Raw genomic sequence first — 19,716 nt, forward strand, 5'->3', positions numbered from 1 at the left:
GCATATGAAAATGATTTCTAGATTAGTGGTAGTGGAGAAGCTTGTTGTAGGATTCTACATACAACCTTTAAAAGGTTCCTTTTGAGGTACAAGCTCAAGAAACCTTAAGGAGTCAAAGACTCCCCCCCCCCCCAAGAGTGTAGTGGTGTGCAAAGGTGTCCATTACTGGGCTAATATACACCTCTGGGGGGAGAAAAAGAAAAAACATTACAACCTTTTTCCTGTATGCAAAATACAGAGGTCCAACTACTGTCAACAAAGATGGCAAGATCTGCCCCAGAAATTGAATCCCAACAACAAATACAACATTCACAAAGCATCTGTTTTATATAAAATGGCATGTAATAATGAGTGTACATTAATCAGACTCACAACAACTCATGATTATCCAGTCCAACATCACAGGGATTTTAATGCCCACCTCTCCATTAAGGATTGTTTTACAGCAGAAAAATATAACCATTCTAGTAGTCTTTAGTGACTCGCACTGCACATGTAACAGCACCCCATTTCACTTTGAAACTTAAGCGACTGCAATTTACACAGTAATTTACTGCAAAGAATCAAGCAAAATCAAGTAAGTCTGACACCTTTTAAGCGTGGTTTGCGGGTTTTTGAGTTTTTTAACAAATGCCACAATAAGGCAGCAGGTCTCATAAAGGAAAGGCCGCAGTAGCACTGAAACATGTTCCTGCACTCTTTTTTTGCATTTCTTTTCTTATTTGTTGGTGTGACCCTGAATAGGGGCCTATGGCAGGCCAGCTTCTGCGTACCACTGAACATCTGGCCACAGGCAGCGCAGACATAGCGTGTGGCCTCAGCATGCTGAACCTGATGGCGCAGCAGGTGCATGCGCTGCTGGAAGGCTCGGCCACACTGGCATCTGTGGAGGCGTGGCCCACGGTGCTGGTAGCGGTGGCGCACACCCAGTGAGAACTGGCGTGAAACAGCGCCACACTGGCGGCATGAAAACACAGCTTTGGCGCGCCAACTCTGGCGCATGCGCTTCTGCAGGGCCAGCTCCTTGCTCTGGTTCACAAACATGGCCACTATTTTTAAAGGCGCCTGGGATGAAGGAAGGATCTGAGTAGATGGAGAAGACCTACAAATATCCAGGAAGGGAACACTGGATTCAGGTTGTTGGCCTGTTTGGGATGGAATTGACTCGGAGCTACAGGCTTGAGATAGTAAAGGATGAGGTAAGTGGACTCCAAATGATGAGGGGTTCTGAGGCAAGACAACGCTCATAGTCAATGCTGCACTGCCTGTAGGAGTGTGGGCCACCACTTTGCTCTGCAATGGAGTTAAATCCTGCATCCGTGCACTTTTTCTTTGAGTAACTGTGGAAATGGATGTCATTTGTCCTTGGCCCTGGGAAGAAAGGAGGATCTGGGAAGAAGATGAAGGAGAAGAAGAAGAAGAAGAGGAAGGAGAAGAAGAAGGGGAAGAAGCTGATAAAGTAGAAGATGATGATAAAGAAGAAGAAGCTGATAAAGTAGAAGTAGAAGAAGAAGGGGTCTGAGTCACCACATTGGCCTGCAACGGACTTAAAACCTGCACCTGTCCAATTTGATTCTGAGTAACTGCAGAAATGGGAGTCATCACTTGTCCTTGGTTTTCATTTAAGACTAAATGTGGCGCCTTCTTCTTCTCGGCAGAACTTGACCTAGTGGCCGTGACTTGTACTGGAACCTTTTGGGTGCATGAATTGGGTGGGTTGGGCAATGAATGTGATGTGGACTTCGACACAGTTCCAAGATTCTTAGCTGTATTAATAACGTTGACTCTCTGACCGCTGTGGGGTTGCTTAGAAGACTCTGTAGCAGCAGGCGAGGGCACCAAATTCAGAAACGTGTGCAGTGGCTCTTTTGTTTTGTTTGAGTTGTTGGATGGGGATAATGATTCTCTGCGAAACCCCTTGGACATGCTACAAACATGCTGTAGGAAGACACTCTGTTTGGGAAATAGTTTCAGGCACCTCACACACACATATTTGGCCAAAGGGTGCTTCTCTACTTGATGGTTCAGTAACTTTTCTTCAGTGATGAACACACTTCCACACAGAGAACATTTAAACAGCAAGCATGTGTACAGCTTCATAGACTTCTCTGTGATTGGATCTTTGCTAAGGCTAGTGCTGATCTGTAAGTCTTTATACAAACTGGTTGCAGGATTTGAATTCACAGAATCTACAGAGTCGAGTGATTTCTGGTTCGCGATTTCACAATGTTTCTGATAAGCATTCCAACTGGTGATTGTGCAATCTTCCTCCACAGTGTCACAATTATAGTCTGCGGATGTGCAAGATATTGTATCAGAGTCATCCTGAGATGTGTATTCCAAGTTATCTGTGGGTGAAGAATCAGTGTCCTCAGGGTCACGTCTCCGAATACTTTCCTCATCTCCTTTCACTACATCCTCCTGAACGGGTTTAAATTCACAAAGGTCATCCTCCACCTTAATATTATACTCCAACTGTGATGATTCCAACATAGGTGCACTAGAGTGCTGAGTGGTTCCTTGATCAGTCATAGTGACATTATTTCTGTGGTTTTGGATTTTCAAGCATTTTTCTTGGCTGGCGTTGTGTATACTTGACCTGCAAGTGTTAAGTGAAGGTACTTGTTTTGAGAGAACTGTGTGATTTGCGAGGATTTGTCTGGAGAAGTAAGTATGATCAAGCAAGCCCCTGCACATCAACTCATGCTTCCATATCCGATCCTGTTCACTTTCAGTACTTTCTGGGTCCTTAGGGGATATCGGAGTGTCTGTTTTATTATTAAACACGTCCATGCTTTCAGTGCTGGAGTTTATAACTTGTTTTGCAGGAAGCATGGGATTTATAAGGCTTTGAATGGAAGAGTAAGTATGATCACGTACGCCTCTGCACACCGTCTGATCATCCACTGGGGTGTCCTGCTGCTCGCTTTTCATATACGAGTCTTCAGGGGATGTTCTAGTGTCCGTTTCATTAATAAAAACAAGCACATTTTCACTGCTGGTGTACATAACAGCATTATTTGTAGTATCCCTGATAGAACTGCAAGTTTGTGTGGAGAAATAGGTGTGATCATGCAAAGTTCTGGTGACCATCTTTTTATCCTCTGGAGTCGCTGTAATGCTGTTTTCTTCTCTTTCCTCCATCTTTCCAACAACAACCTCCTCCTCTTCCTCCTTCACATACTTTATTTCCACCTCCTCGTTCTCAATTATGACCTCCTCCACCTCCTCGTCCAGAGGTTCCTCTTTTGGGGTCTCTGGGATCTTGTCAGTTTCTGCAGTCCACTCCTTTGTTAGATGTCGCCCCATGTACACCTTGCAGCGTTTACAGAATATATGGTACTCGGGATGGGTAGTTTTCAGGTGCAAGGCCAGCGAGTTCATGAGGGAGAAGTTTGTCTGGCAGAAGTGGCAATACGCCTCATCTTTGTGCTTGATCAGATGCTCAGGCTGGTGGTCCAGAAAAGCAATGCGTCCCCTACACATGCAGCACACATCACCGCCGAATCCTCCCGAAACATCCTCGTCCTCACTGGAGGACTCCAGCTTTGGTACACGCAAGGTCACTGTGCACTAAAAAAACAAAAACAAACCATCACAACAAATCAATTAACATTATAAACAGTTCTTAGTAATGAACTTAGATCATTCAACTTAATCTGCCTGTTTTCATAAATAATTTTTTTGCAACGGCATACATGTGGCACCCGTACAATATCGGCCAACGTGAGCACAAAATACGTTCGCCGAGAAATATAAACATGAGAACTGCATTGCTCATGTTTGTTCCCACTTTAACCAGCAACTTACTTCATTAACTGTGATTTCATCTCGCTGTAGTTCAGCACCAACTGCACGCGCCATCTCCTCACAGGCAATCTCCATGGCAACGGCACTCAGCAGCTGAAACACCATGGGAAGAGTTACTCATTTGTACTAGCACACTTCAACGAATACATACCAATTTAAAAATTATAATAATACATAAATAAAAACAGCAATATATTCACTGGTTGAATATAATTATTTCTGGGCAAGTAATCAATTAATTGAATCATTCCAGTGACCTCCAAGAAGAAGGAAAGTCGGGAAAGTTGTACCTAAACCGATGAAGACATCCAAATTCAGGTAGTTTTGATGAGAGAAACGGCGCAGTTTGACAGAAGAATATTGGGCCAGCTACCGCATTTTTTTTCAAACTTTCTTAGCAAGCTAACCAAACAAACTGCCATGAGGATTACGTCTTCAGCGAAGTTTGCTTTGAGGCACTGGTAAAGCTGCATTTTGGGAGACGGTTATACTGTACTCGCCACAGCCCCCCCTCCCCTGTAATACATACTCTTTATCATGGCATATAATTTGTAGTCGCTGCGTTTATTTGTGATATAATCCTGTGTTGGGATGTGCGCAAGCGCAGGTCGTTCAATTAAACGAGTCCGTGATGCCATTTCCTCTTAGTACTGCGCAGGCGCTGGTCCGTCAGTGAATTCAGTCCGTTTTTTCATAAGACTAAAATAACAGTTCCGTTTCCAAGTGTATTGTTTGCACTGCTTCACTCACGTGTATAACCTATATTAGAAGGACAAATAAGCATTCGGATGATCTGTTTTTATGCATAACAATTTAAATTAATTCTCTGACACCCCAGTGTTGGAAAGTGACGTCATACAGCAGTACTTTGAAATTAAATATTGTTTTCTCTGGTCTTCTCCAAACGCAAAAGATCTGGGTTAAAGAGAAGGGTGTGTTTTGTTACTGTGCCTTTAAGAATACTTTAGTAATATATTTTTTTTCACTTGCTGTTTCCTGTGTATAATGCGGCAACCAAAGCCGTCTAGTGATCTGTGAAAAAGGAAGGGTGCAATTGGCAGTTTAGTTCTAGTTTTATGTTTATAGACCAAACTCGAGCCAATTTCCATATATTATTTATACATATATATATATATATATATATATATATATATATATATATATATATATATATATATATAACACAATTCTGCAGTGGTAGCTGCGCATGAAAATGACGTCACCCGCACAAGGTCTCTGTGTTTCAACCAATCGCACGCGTTACCCCGCCCACCAGGTGTAGTCCCGCCCACACCCCGGGGTTTAGGCTTCCTTCTCTGGCAGTTGCGTCCATGGCATTAAAAACATAAGCGAATCGTTCACGCATTTCCACCCGAGTAACTGTGCGAGAAGCCGCTTAGTGTACTTATTTAGCTAGAGAAAATACAGTGTACGGTTAAAAAAAAAAAAAAACCCGGAAATACGTACATGGTGTGGGTTTGTAGTCAGGTCCAGTAAAGTTGGAATGACTTCATCCTTTAATAACTTTTCAAACCCTGTGAGCTGCTGTAATCCGAGCTGAACTGTGCCGAAGAGTTAGTGTATGTCTGAAATTCTCGGGGCGGGGGGAAATAAACACCGTCCACTTATGTCTAATATGTGAGTGTTTGGGCAGGATCTGCAAAGTGCCACTTTCTTGTCCACAGCCACAATATCAATTTTTGGACATTTTTTACTCCCCACGTTGAAAAAAAATGACTGTTTAATAATAAAGTGCCAATTATTAAATTAAAGTGGCACAAAATCATAACCTGGCGTGATAGTCAAACAACAATCCGACCCTGTTTCCTTCGTATTCTGATTACGTTTATGGACCCGGAAATACGTCACAAAGTAAGGCTTGCTAGAGGATAGACCGAATTATCGATAGCGCGCACACAAACACACACAGGTTTACTGCATTAAATACACCTTCCTATCTTGTATCTTTACTGCTCATTTTTTCAGGTACACCTACCATATAGGCCACTCTGTATGTGCACATTTACTGCACACAATCAGGGACCTCCAGTGACAATTTATTATTTGGGTGCCATTTGTGAGCTATTTTTAGCACAGCAGTGACCCTGATGACAGTGGCATCTTAGCAGGTGTTACTCTGCTATGTGTATCAAGCACAACAGATTTGCTGGGGTTTTTTTTGTTTTTTTAAATAAGACTATTTCTGCAAGTTTATTAGACATAACTATATTGTTGTCACATTGGGTATACACTCACTAACCACTTCTTTAGGAACACCAGTACACCTGTTCATTCATGCAATTTTACCATCAGCCAATTATGTGGCAGCAGCACAATGCATAAAACCATGCAGACCCAGGCCAAGAGCTTCCCTTACTGACCACATCAAGCATCAACAGGGAAAAGAAATGATGTCAGTGACTGACTATGGCACGGTTGTTGGGGCCAAATGGGCTGATTTGAGTATTTCAGAAACCGCCAATCACCTGGGATTTTCAGGCACAACTGTATCTAGAGTTTACACAGAATGGTATAGAAAAACAAAAACATCCAGTGAGTGGAATCCTTGTTGATTCGAGCGGAAGAGAATGGCCAGGCTGGTTTTGAGCTGAAAAGGTTATGATTACTCAAATAACTACACACATCAAACCTTGAGGTGGATGGATTACAACAGGTTCCACTCGTGTCAGCCCAGAACAGGACTCTGAGGATGCAGATGGTAGGGTCAGAATTTGGCACCAACAGCATGAGTCCATGGACCCAACCTGCCCTGTTTCAACAGTTCAGGCTGGGGATGGGAATGTAATAGTGGGGGGGGGAAATGTCTTCCTGACGCACACTGGGCCCCTTAATACACATCGACCGCTATCTGAAGCCAGCCTATTTGAATATTGTTACTGATCACATGCATCCCAATATGGACACAATTTACCCATTTTTAATGGCTACATCCAGCCTCACGTTGCCGTTAAATGGATAAGACACTGTAAAATGGATATTTTTATTGTTTCTTTTTATTAAAAGTGGACTGTTGCTCAATCCAATAATGACATCAAGATGTTCAATACCTTCAGCATTGTTGACGCACCTGATACACTTATATTACAGTCATCTTAATCATTGCAATTGGTTAAACTTTCATGTTGTTTTATTAAACAATTTTGTTCCATACAAACTAATCTTACAACCTACTTTTAACATTTTTTAAAATTGACAGCAAATAAATAGGCAGCAAGGTGGGATTGCCACTTCACAGCTCCAGGGTCCCCAGTCTGATCCTGAGCTCCAGTTACTGTCTGTCTGTCTGTCTGGAGTTTCTGTACATGTTCTCCCTGTGTCTTTGTGGTATTTTTTTTCGAGGTTCTCCCTTTTCCTCATAGCTAATCCACTTACTTGACATGGTAAGATAAAACGCGTTAAAGCGTGTGCATGATGCCCTGTGAGTTTATTCCCACCTTACATCCAGGGTACTGGGGAGGGGCTCTGGATCCACCATGACCCTGACCAGATTAGAGCAGTTGATGAAAATGAGTGCATAAGAGCAAAAAAAAATAATAATAATAATAAAATAAAAAGGTACTAACGTCTCTTAAGGGATTGTTTCTTTTTAAAAAAACGCAGTGCTTTTCCGAGTTCAGCTCTTTGCCCTAAACCTCTGATGTAGTCCAGCACAGTCAGAAAGCTGGTAGAAGATTTAACATTCGTAGCAAGCATGCTTGCTATAAGTCCCTGTTTAAGCTACAACAGAGAGTATGCAGCCTGTAGCTGTTGTCTGAACATCAAGTGCTCCAGTGAAAAGTCAGCCCTGTTCTAGTTGAACATGCAGGACACTGCCTCTGTGTAGCAAAAGGTAACACTGTTGCAAAGCCTTAGTGCATGTGAAGTTGAGGGACTTTCTCCACAGCTTGTCTGGTTTACGACAGTAAGCGGCTGTATTCGGATAGCGCTGAGGACTTCTTTACCCCATCCCAAATTCTGGCAGCATAGTGGAACCTGTGCAGGTATAAACAAGCCACGTATATGAACATACATAAAGTCCAGTACATCAGAAGTTATTAAACCACCAATAAAAATAATGATATTAAAGAGAAAGTAGACTGCAGCAAAATTTGGTGCAAGTCATGACTACAAGTGATGACTACAGGCAACAGTTTCTATTAGCACTTAAAGTGAAAATAGGGTGTCAATTATTTGTAAAATCCAAATATATAGCATAATATTTAGATAGACTTTTTCAATTCATACAGGAATTTCTCATATGGCAAAAAGCTGCCCCAGTTACAAATTAAAAGAGAAATAACAAACTGTGCGTTTACATGGACAACAATAATCCACTCTTAACCCGATTAAGACGATAGTTTGATTAAGAAACTACCATGTAAACAGCAATTTTTAATTACCTTAATCTGATTAAGGTCATACTCTAAGTAAGCAATAATCGAATTAAGACATGTGGAGTATTCCTGTTTTAGTCGCATTATCGATGTGTATTACAGACATGTACACACCTTAATCACATTATTAACGTCGTGTGAGAGTTTTTACCGCATTTTGCGACAGGACACGATCACACATGGTAGTTCACAACATTTTACGGCGAACAAGAGAGATCGGCTGCGTCCCAAACCGCATACTTGCCTACTATAGGCCTGCAGTGGGGAAAAATACATGTATCTCGGCTACTATATAGACTGTAAGTACACGGTTTGGGACGCAGCCCACGGCTTCAAGCAGTCGTCTATTTGCATGTATAGCATGACAAATAATTAACTTGCACTTAAAGCATTCGTAAAAAAATTAAATAAAAACACCCAAAACTGTATACGGCACCATAACGAAGCTGAACTGTATGTCGATACGTGAAATTCTGGAGGGACGTTGGACGGCGTGGTGCGGTGACGTAATGACGTGTGCCGTTAATCTAATTATGTTCTATAACATGTAAAACGGGTACATGAGAGGAGTATTCTACAAGCGACACATGTAAACACCTTAATCACATTATTATCTTACTCAGAGTAAGGTCAATAATTAGATTACTGCTGTCCATGTAAACGTAGTCAGTGTCACAGTTGTTGGTAGTAGACTTCTGCACCCTGTTATAGGTATTTACAGAACTGAAAACTGCTGTGAGATTAAAATAACGAGGAAAATATAGACTAAGTGTATATTCTGAAAGTATTTGAAAGAATAAATAGTTACATCGATGACTACATTTAAGCTGAACAGTAACTTCAGATTTTCACTTATCTTCACGAATCCTGTCATGACAGAAACCTAGAATTTTTATTCATGTTCGCTGTTTGATTGTCAAACTCGACTTGGCGTACCAGTTTTTCTCAGTGAGGATGGTGTGGGAGAGCTGATTGCGGGACATGGCCAGGACTTGGCTACGCAGTTTGGTCACCAGAGAGGAAAAGCTCGGGTGGCCTTTGTAGCCAGGCAGCAGAGAGAAAAGAGGACCAGATCCAGATCCTGACAAACACAAACACAAACTCATCAGTTAAATGTTTTCAGCACTGTGTCAGCAGCATTTTCTAGAACCCAAGGTTAGAAAGCAGTTTTATCAATTTAGATCAAAAGAAAGGTTTTAGAGTTGTGAAAATTCTCATAAGAAACCATTCGTATGGCAATACCGATATTACTGCCTAATATTCACCCACGTTCTACAGTATATTCATGTAGGCACTCTCCACAATGATGAATTAACATAAAATTCAGACCTGCTCTTGTCAAAGCGTCATCTCCATCATTCTCCAAAATGGGCAAAAGGAAGAGATTTACTTCATGTTCAAGGTAGTCCCGGTCCAGTCCAGGGAATATATTACAGTCCAACATGGATAGCATGCCTGAAAAGCAACAACACACAAGTATCTTATATCCAAGACACAATTGCACATCCTGTACATGTAAAAGTAATCCTTAAAAAAAAAAAAGTCCCGTAAAGTAAAAGTAAGTGAAAACAGAAAACGCTAACTAAAATTGGGGCTAAATGTTAAAAGTGCTAAGAAGTACGCTTTATTCATAATGAAAAGATGCTTTCTGGATAAACCTTTATATTTCAGGTGGGAATGGGCCATCAGTTTGTCCACAACCATGTGCATATCTTTCAGGTTTCGGGGACAAAACTCCTCCCTTCTTGCTTTGTTCTGCAAAAAAACTACAAAACACGGTCACAACAAATGTGCAGGTTGGTCTTTACCAACTGATGCCAATATGTAAGCCTTAAATATCTGCATGCTCTTAATTACAACCTGATTAGAATTTATTCTCCATCATTCTCCACGATAAAAAGATTAGATGTCTGGGTTAGGTATTTATTTATTTTAATTAATAGTTGCTTGGCAGACAAGTATGCTCAGTATTCTGGCAGTCACAGGCAGCATTATTTACTTCTCTGGTTCAACAAGAGAAAGAATAGTCCATTATTTGGTATGTATACCTAAACAAAATGTTCTTTGCGGTCGTGCTATGAATCTCGGTGTTGTAACTATAGCGCAGGTTACTTGCTCTGAATTGGCTTTTACTAGTCAGATTAATTAGCGTGAAGGATGGCAGATGATCTTTTCAGAATCAGAAACCTGCATGTACGTGGAAGCACTGACAAAACCAAACAAAATAAAGTGGAGTGTAAAATTCGTCGAGAGAAAATAAAGATGCTGGAAAGACTCGAGTAATCTTTTACAAGTAATGTGAAAAGAGGACACCATAGCTCATAGCCAAATACTGACCAATGCATTTCTGACTTTTTGTCAATGGCACAAACACAACATTAGAAACATGCTTACAAAAGGATGCGTCTGTGTCCGAGTTATCCCCTACATGGGAATTTATATAAACATTTGTGACTATATTAATGCTAGCCAGTTAGCTGGTAATACTTCATTACATTATGTTAGCTACCTTTTTTTGGGGGCCTAGTCAATTAGGTCTCTGGGCAAACAAAAGATGGGACTGGGCAGCTTTCACTTGCCTGGTGGGCTAGCTAACTAATGTATGATCCCCCTGAGTTCTGAGTTAAATTGAACTTGCCCTCACTCAGACTTGTTCTTTAATCATTTACATAGTGCACAATCAGTTTTATCCTAACAGCCCAAAACCTATTTTTATTGGCTGACAAAATGTGCTGCTGCATTCAAAATTATGAGAGCAAGGAGAGAAATTCAAGAGCAGTGGTTATGCTAGGCAATATAAGTTAATTGTTAAAAGACAGACAAGAGGGAATTTTGAAATGACTGCTGTTATTTCACTGCCAAAAGTCAAATCACAAAGCGCTAACACTGACGTGAGCTTAGTAGAACTAGGCTTACTGAGGTGAGGATAGTATTCTGATCCATCATCTGGTCCTGATGAACCTCCACTGTCGTGGCTGGCAGACGGAGTCGAAGGCTTCAGCATCTCAGCGGTTTGTAAAAACCTGATTAGCAATAGAAAACAATTCATATCAAATTTAGTGTTCATGGTACTTTCTCTATACAACATACAACAATAACCAATTGTCAAAAAGATACCACTAATATTTACCAATATTAACATACCAATAATTGTTTTTAGAGTGAGTGGAGCATCAATTTCCATAGGTCTATGTTTATGTGAAATATCTCTGTAAATGTTATTTATTTAAAATAAATAAATAAAAAATAAAAACATTTAGAAATCTCATAATAGGAAATCCACTGGTGACAATTTGGGTTAGATGGTGGAGATCATTGACCATTAACTATTTTTTAACGGCATAACTGAAGCATTACACCATGTACACAAGCATTACGGCATGTCCTGAATAAAGACGACTTCTTACTAGAGGTCGACCGATAGTGCATAACCGATTCATCTACCAACAGTTTTTCAAACTGATACTGAATGAAAACATAACACAAAGTAAAATGTTGCTAACATCCAAAATGAATTAAAAAAAAAAACCACTTCAAATAACACAACAAAATCTGTCAGTGATAGTTTTTGTTTCGCTTCTAGAGGCCGCGCTCGTACTGTATACGAACCCGTCTCAGCTGCTGCTGCAAAGGACACCACCATGTGGATTTTTGCAGATAACCGATAGTTCAGGCAACCGGTTATCGGTGCAGATTAATCGGCAAAACCGATCAATCGGTCGACCTGTACTTCTTACCTATAGAGGTTGATGTCTGTAAACCAGTCCTGAACCACGATTACAACATGGCACACAGTGAAGAGAAAAGCAGCTATCTGTAGAGACTAAAGACACAACAGGAGACAATGAAAGAGTTAAGAAACAATTTTCCACACTGCTCATACATGTGCTTTAAATATGTCCAAATGAAAATAGTTGTAGGCTTAGTAAATAGTACAAAGGCTATTGACGTAGAAAAAGTCTACGTAGAAAAAGGCTAAACGTAGAAAATAGTACAAAGGCTTTTGTATACAGCTTAAGACATATTACTTTAAGAAATATTTCAACCTTTTTGCAAAACCCAAGCAAGTACAACTGAGAAACAGGATAAAATAAATGACTAAAAGAAAAGCTGATATTATAATACTATACTAGGTGAAAATATGAAGGATATTTTAATCTTTTACTAAAGCTTTCACAGAAGTTAAACACACATGGATGTGAACTACATTTTAATGGACTAGATTTAGTACATTTCTTTTTTGAGCACCTTTTCATTATTAATAAAGCATACTTCCTAGTTGTTACAGACTGACCTGCATCTCCACATACGTGTGTGGCAGGTTATACTCTGGTGGCAGCTTGCGGTCATTATTGATGAGATGATCCAAGATTGAAGGACTCAGAATTGGCTGGAAAAAAGCCCAAGCATCAATAACATCAGCAAAATAATTTCAATAACATCAGCCAATCACGTGGCAGCAGTGCAAAAAAAAAAAAAAAAAAACTCCAAAAAATCATGTAGTTAAAGGTCAAATGTTCACATTAAACATCAGAATGGGGGGGGGGGGGACACGGACGGACGACAGAAGAACATTCAGTGAGCGGAAGTTCTTTCTGCATTTCTTATCAGAGAATGGCCAGACTGGTTTGAGCTGACAGGAAGTCTATGGCAACTCAAATAACCACTCTTTACAACTACAGCAAGCAAAAAAGCATCTTGAAGACGGGTTACAACAGCAAAAGACCACATCAGGTTCCATTTCGGTCAGCCAAGAACAGGAATCTGAGGCTACAGAGGGAATCTGCATGATTTTATGCACTGCACTCCTACATAATGATATTTTTATACATCTCCCTTATTGATTTAGTCATCCTGGCCATCAGAGAGGCTTTAATTCTCAGGACAAAATGAAGCTACTGTTACATGCCATAAAACTGGTAGCAGTTAATCAAGGTGATAAATGTGACAAACGCTAAATGTCGAAGGACATTTCACTACACGTTTAACTCCAACCTTGGGCTTGGAGTAACCACATTTGGAAAGTTCCTAAGGTTTGTCCAGAAAGACACTAGATTTGTCGTTGGCTATGTTAAGTTAGCAACACTGGTCTGCACTGACAGCTAGATAAAAGACAGACTAAGCTCCACCACGCCCGAACAAAAAAAAAATGCAGCGGGAGAGGGAACGCGGGGTTTTTCATAAAAAATAAAATACACCCAAATGATTGCCCTGTCTGTGTTTTTTTTTTTCTTGAAAACAATTTGTGCGCCCTTCCGATCTCTCCGCATCCCCCGGGTTGAGAACCACTGGCCTGTGGAGAAAATCCATGCTTTTCCTTTTTTCTGATTCTGCTGTATTATAGAGTACCGCAGACCAGCTGAATAAATGATGCAGCTATAATTGTGCGTGTGTGGATGTATACTGAAAATTGTTTGTGTGTGTGTGAACAGTTTGAACGAAAGAAATTATATTGTACTGGAAATCACAAATCCCACTCCATGCATACGAGTCAAACAAGGTTACTGAGCTTTGAAGATTTTTTGCATTATGTAAAGACCCCAGAATGAACTGAATGTTTGGTAATTATAATCAGAACTGATGCTGGTAAAAAATTGAAGTCAGTGAAAGTGTAAAAAAAAAAAAAAAATTATTATTATACCGTATAATATTTCTGTGACAGTTTTTTTGACATGGACATTTTTGTCCTTTATGAACCTGAGTGATACATGTTTTTTTTGTTTGTTTGTTTGTTTTTTTTTTTTTAAATCTGACACTGCATAAAAAATGTGAATGCATCAAAATTAATATTGTTGTTCATCACTGACATATCAAACACTGTAATAATCAAAGAAAAAAAATTTCACTTAGCATTTATTATAGAGAAAATAATTAATATTTTTCTTTTTTTTCCATAAAAAACATCTGTGCATTATGTAAACAAACCAGCATTTAAAGGGTTAAAATTCTGAAAATGAATGAACATTTGGTCATTATGATTAGAACTGATGCTGGTTTAAAAAAAAAAAAAAAAAAAAAGAACTTTTTCTTCCTCTATGGACCTATGTGTGAATTTTTTTTTTAATTGACGCACAAGGGTTAAACTGGGTGTGTTAGCGCAGAAAACTTTTTTTTTTAAAGTTGAAAAGGGGGTTCACCTGGACAAGGGTTTGAAACTTGTGATCTAACTTGATATTAACGCAGAACTGATAAAGCCACTCAGACTAGTAGTAAAATTTACCCTCGACTTTCTAATAGGATTTACCTCTCAGAACGACCTAACTAATCTCAGTAAAGACCACACAGGAAGACAGAATACAGCAGTATCGGTAATGGACAATGAGAACAACTCCGAGAACAAAAAGCAGAGAGTATCAGATTAACCTGTGTGTCCAGGAAGATGACTCTCTCTTGTGTAATGTAGAAGTCGATTCCACTGGTTTGGTTGCCCCCTCTCTCTTTGATCTCCTGCGTCTGGGCCCTGAACACGTATGCCCTGCACAGCACAAGGCACCAATTACACTGTTAGACATAAGGAACTGTATTTTCAATGTCACCAGTATGATCAATAACTCCATTTCTAATGATCAAGTTTTGAGAAAGGATACTAAACGAGACAAAAATATGTGCACTGATGTTGCTGCATTATAGTACAGCACAGATGAGCTCAGAATGGGTTGTTGGGACAATATGGGACATTGACTACGTTTACATGCACATCAATATTCCGATATTCCAATATAATTAATATTGAGTCATGTAAAACGCCCTAATCTGATTGCCCGATTCAGATTAAGACAATATTCTGATTCCCACCCTTGGAATATGTCTGTTTTTAATCGGAAATTTGTTGCATTCAAACACCTTATTCAGAAAATCCACTGAAAGGAGATATACGCACGTGCTCAGTTCACAAGCATTTTTGGTCGCAACAATCACGGAAAAAACTCTGCCAAATCCTGTACGGACTGAATAATCATATTAAATATAATTATTAGCTAAATTTGTTTTGGTTCCTTCAAAACAGGTATTGACAGAGGCTGCTCTAACTGTAAACAGACTGCACACACGACTCATGTCTGAACACGTTGCCATGCTTATTTTCGGAAAAAAAAAAAGGCAGCAAGTCTGAATTTGGTGAGACCGAAATATGTGTTCGTTGAAGTTATACTGTACTTCAGCAGTGGGTTTAAAAAATAAAAAATCATTTAAGGTATAATTGTTCACATTAGAACAATTCCTTACATCGTGCAACCCTTATTATACTGTATCACTGCCTCTAATGGCCTTTCATCTACTATATTTATTCAAGAACTCCCCAGCGATAGATATATGTTTGTTATTCACTTAAACTTAAAATACAGTATTCAGAATTGTTATCACCTTCATTAGGCGGTCAACGTTAATTCTATACCTAGCTGTATAATCCTATCATTTGAACACCAGTCACACAGTAAAGAACCATGGTGTACCCATTTACCTTTGGTCTTCTTCGGGCATGTTGGCTGAGAGAAGAGACATGATGGTGGACTTTCCCATCCCCTGGAGCCCTAGGACACCCACAACCAGCATGTCAGTCTGGTCCCGCAGATACTAAGACAGAGAGGCACACAGCTTGCAATGAAGCTACATATAGATATGAATGGATGTCTGTTTAAAAATTAAAGTCTTTCAGACCTTATTAGAAACAAAACAGTTCCAACTAATACAAGGTTAATGGACTCTTACCTCCATAGCGCTGTCACACCAATTCATCTGGTCATCCACTAGTTTAATGCTGTGCTTCATTTTCTCAGGAGGGAGGAGCTTCGTCTGCCCAATAACAGCTGGCAATGAAAAATGAATGCAAATGTTAATGGGATTTGTAATGTGACGTGCAGGAAAACACACAGCATGTCTATAACAGAACAAGAAGCCCCCTTGTGTGAGTTGTGTGACTGACAGAAAAAAAAAAAAAAGGTATCTGAGAACAACTCACGATCAACAGCACAGGTGGATGCAGTCGAAGCCATTCCGCGATTCTGGATCTGATACACGGGCTGTGTTGGACGTTGACCCTCCCTCTCCAGCTTAGCTGCTCCGGAGCCAGAAACTGGAGGAGCAGCGTCTGGTGTGCTGCCCGGTTTGCCTCCTTCATCTCTGGCTTTTATCAGCATAATTGGCTTCTCTAACGGAGCACCACTGACAGCAGCACTCGGCTTCGCCTGAAAGAGCACGTGCTCATCATCAAAAAAAGAACGATGGACAATGAGAAAGGTTGAGGTTGATAACACCCAGATTAACGTACGGAGGGGAAAATAAAACAGGAATAGTCAAGAGATAATAAATTCCCCAAACAATATCACAAGCAGATTTTATAATGAATGTGTTACATCGTGACATATGGCATTCCGGGCAGAATCACCATACTGCACTGAATAAAGTTTATTTATTTGCTGTTATCTTCTTTATGTAGAAAACCATTAGTTACAAGATGACTTAAGTTGTTCATCAGTTCTAAGATGCTGTGCAAGCACTTAATACTCACAAGATTCTAAGCTTGAATAAAAACACAACCAAACTCATCCACGTGCTGCTCAGAGTGGCACTTTATCGCAGCAGCAAAAAAATGTTTAAATCTGTGTCATTGGGATTGATTGCATTTGATGGCAGAGTATGGTATTTTGTGCTTAATTAGAGAGAGATGGTGCATAAAAAGAGGATGGTACATGTCATTTTGTTTGGGAGACCACGAGGTAAGGACTGCTTGAACTCTAGATATTGGAGCAAATCATGAAGAGATGCGTTTGATGGATTTGCGTATCAAATCGTGCATCAATTATGTGGCACTCGATTCTATCCTGTTGCTCAATCTCTCAGATTTAGTCATTGCCAATTTCTATCCAATTATCAAAGCTTCCCCATGATCATAAGAGATACCACAGACGTGGACAAGTGCAGTCTTTTTCAAATTGACGCTCGCATACTTTCAGTCTGGTAAACAGCGGGAGACGCAAACAAGGGGGTTGTTCTCACCCAAAGAGCTGGACAGGTATACTATCTTGGCATCATTTGGATTCAAACATGTGACAGCCGCATGATAAAAACAAATAAAACCAGCAGGATTTTAAAAACTCTCCTGGTGACCACTCACACTACGTAGCCTGACATGGCACAACATGGGTGCTCAAATGTGACCCATATGAACGTTTCACCTGCCAACATTTTCCCCATTCCCACATCTGCTCCCTGTCTCGGAAGGATAATGAAGATGCATCATAGATCAACACCACAGCTCAAGCCCCCTGTCTGCTGTGCATTTTGTCCATATGCCATGCATGCTCTTTTAGTGCCATGTGGCTGACTTGACTTTGCCTCGCACAGTCATGCAAATTCTGGAAAACTCCATTCACGTTTGTGAGAAGGCTTTGTGAGGCTGCTCACACTGCAAGACATGCAAATAAATGCTCTCATCTCAAAATGAATCCAATCCCCTAACAGCTCAATCGGAGATCATTTGGACAATTAATCCGGCACCACTTTTCCCAGCATGACGCGCGTCCGATAACGTCTGATGGGAGTTCTTCGTGCGATAGGCAAACTGTGTAATTTCATCTAGACTGCCAAAATGACATCCGCTGGCCCTGATCACGTCAAATAACAGGACTGAAAAGCACGGTGCGCACTTCCACCTCACAGCTCTCGAGTCCCTGGTTCGAGCCTCGGCTCGGGATACCGTCTGTGTGGAACTTCACATGTTCTCGTGTTGAAAATGTGGGTTTCCTCCACCTTCCAAAAAACAAGTCAGTATGAGGACTGGCTATGCTAAGTTCTCCCTATGTGTGAATGAGTAAGTGAATGTATGTGTTCGTGGTGCATTGCACCGGACCGGTATCCCATGCCCAGGATAGGATCTGGACCCTGAACAGGATAATACACTTACTGTGATGAATATCAATACATACATAGGAAAGTCAACAACAAACACTGCCCAAAAAGCAATACTACCCTAGGTATTGATGTCACTTACATGTTTCCCCCAGACTCACCCTTTCTCCCGGTGGTTTGGCCAGAATAATTGGAGTTTTCTGAAGAAGTGGGCCAGATGGCTCCTCACTCCCATCCTAAAACACCATGGAGAGAAAAACACCTTATTGCATTTAATATAACGCTCTGATCTAATGCTTGACCAAACAATAATAACCCTACCCTCCTCTCCCGTGGGCCGTAGTCTCTATCCCGACTCGGTCCGGAGAGATTTTGTCCAGGTGGTCCAGGTTCCCTATCTCTCCGTCTTCGTCTCCTCCGTCCCTGTCCGTACATTCCAGGCTGGCTGTGCCCAGACTCCGACATCTTACTACGTTACCTTACAAACTGACAGAAATATAGCGTGATGAATTTGTCAGTCGCACGAGACTGATATACAAAACAACGAAACCCTAATTTAAATGTCAAGACAGTTACTTACTTGACAGGAAGTCCACACGTCTTCTTGTTCTCTGTATAGGTAGCCTACATAGGCTGTGCAATGTTGTTTACGTTGTGCTCTTTAGTGTTATTTAAGTTGCAACGGCTGGCAGTCAGCTCGTGCTATTTTTGCGGACCACTAATGCTAACAAAAATGAAGCGGAAAATGGTCACAATTCAGTTCAGACATTTTATTATAAACCTACAGCTTATTTAAGTAGTAATGGTTTGTTTATTTAAAGCAGAGTCTTTGGGATGCTGACTAGCACGCTGACCTAGCCTGCGCAACGTTTTCCTGATCCGGGTAAAACATGAAGGACCAAAATAAAGAGATGGTCGTGAGAGAACATCGGCTGAGTGTTTTAGGTTCCGGAGGGAACATTTAGTTCTGACAGGATCTTAATTATTTACATTAAACATGTTGATATGTGGATTGGCTATAATAAATTTCTGAGTGTGTGTGTGTGTGTGTGTGTGTATATATATATATAACTGCCCTAAAGAATGAATAGATACACTGGTATAAAGTTGGCTTGACGTTGGACGTTCTCAAATTAAGGGACCGTCTCTAAAGTTACATACGGCATCATTTGAAGAGAATGACTTACAGTTACAAAAAAAAAAAAACAACTGTAAAGTGTTCATGAAGGTGTCAGCTATGATACACACCTTTTAGATTTTTAATATTTAATCAAATAAACTATCAAATCATATGTAAAAATTTGCCATGTATTTCACTACCAAATGGGCTCATACACAAAATATACCATAATTTAAAGCTCAATAGCATTTGAAGAGAATGAATCATAAAACCAGGTCTAAAGTGTTCATGTAGGTATCAGCTACAATGCACACCTTTTAGATTTTTGATATTTAACTCTACAATGCATGAAAAAAAAAAGATTCGTATTGGGATTAATGGTTTTCTTCGAAAAATAGATGTCCTATTAATAAAATAATTCAAAGAACTGATGATACACAAATGTTTTAATATTTCAAACATGTTTATTTGTTTCCTGTATTTTATGTCTGTCAGCTGGCCACCAGATAACTGCCTTGTTGACTCAACCGACATTTTTGGTAATTG

At 40.2% G+C, this 19,716-nt stretch overlaps 2 protein-coding genes across 5 annotated transcripts; both read right to left on the reverse strand.

The window, feature by feature from the left end:
• Positions 1 to 303: 303 nt before the first annotated feature.
• On the reverse strand, positions 304 to 5,823 carry si:dkey-79d12.4 (serine-rich adhesin for platelets). 3 transcript variants are annotated; one of them, XM_053622948.1, is made up of 3 exons: positions 5,278 to 5,823; positions 3,811 to 3,903; positions 304 to 3,573 (listed from the first exon to the last, which is right to left on the reverse strand). In XM_053622948.1, exons 2-3 carry the CDS (start codon positions 3,883 to 3,885, stop codon positions 574 to 576), a joined length of 3,075 nt encoding a protein of 1,024 aa, XP_053478923.1. In that variant the 5' UTR covers positions 3,886 to 3,903; positions 5,278 to 5,823; the 3' UTR covers positions 304 to 573. The 3 variants fall into 3 exon arrangements, with proteins under 3 accessions (XP_053478923.1, XP_053478931.1, XP_053478914.1); XM_053622956.1 differs by lacking the exon at positions 5,278 to 5,823 and adding an exon at positions 4,340 to 4,849; XM_053622939.1 differs by lacking the exon at positions 5,278 to 5,823 and adding an exon at positions 4,101 to 4,848.
• A 947-nt stretch (positions 5,824 to 6,770) lies between these two features.
• On the reverse strand, positions 6,771 to 18,947 carry smg9 (SMG9 nonsense mediated mRNA decay factor). Of its 2 annotated transcripts, XM_053622968.1 has the most exons (14): positions 18,631 to 18,947; positions 18,372 to 18,536; positions 18,212 to 18,286; positions 16,162 to 16,387; positions 15,912 to 16,009; positions 15,664 to 15,776; positions 14,568 to 14,679; positions 12,499 to 12,594; positions 11,942 to 12,027; positions 11,121 to 11,227; positions 9,863 to 9,970; positions 9,534 to 9,659; positions 9,141 to 9,285; positions 6,771 to 7,803 (listed from the first exon to the last, which is right to left on the reverse strand). In XM_053622968.1, the coding sequence occupies exons 2-14, from the start codon at positions 18,513 to 18,515 to the stop codon at positions 7,725 to 7,727; spliced, it is 1,515 nt and encodes a 504-aa protein (XP_053478943.1). In that variant the 5' UTR covers positions 18,516 to 18,536; positions 18,631 to 18,947; the 3' UTR covers positions 6,771 to 7,724. The 2 variants fall into 2 exon arrangements, with proteins under 2 accessions (XP_053478943.1, XP_053478951.1); XM_053622976.1 differs by lacking the exon at positions 18,631 to 18,947 and having other exon boundaries at positions 18,193 to 18,286; positions 18,372 to 18,444.
• Between the last annotated feature and the right edge of the window lie 769 nt (positions 18,948 to 19,716).

The sequence above is a fragment of the Ictalurus furcatus genome, chromosome 1 (genome assembly GCF_023375685.1).
Source record: "Ictalurus furcatus strain D&B chromosome 1, Billie_1.0, whole genome shotgun sequence".
Lineage (NCBI taxonomy): Eukaryota > Metazoa > Chordata > Actinopteri > Siluriformes > Ictaluridae > Ictalurus > Ictalurus furcatus.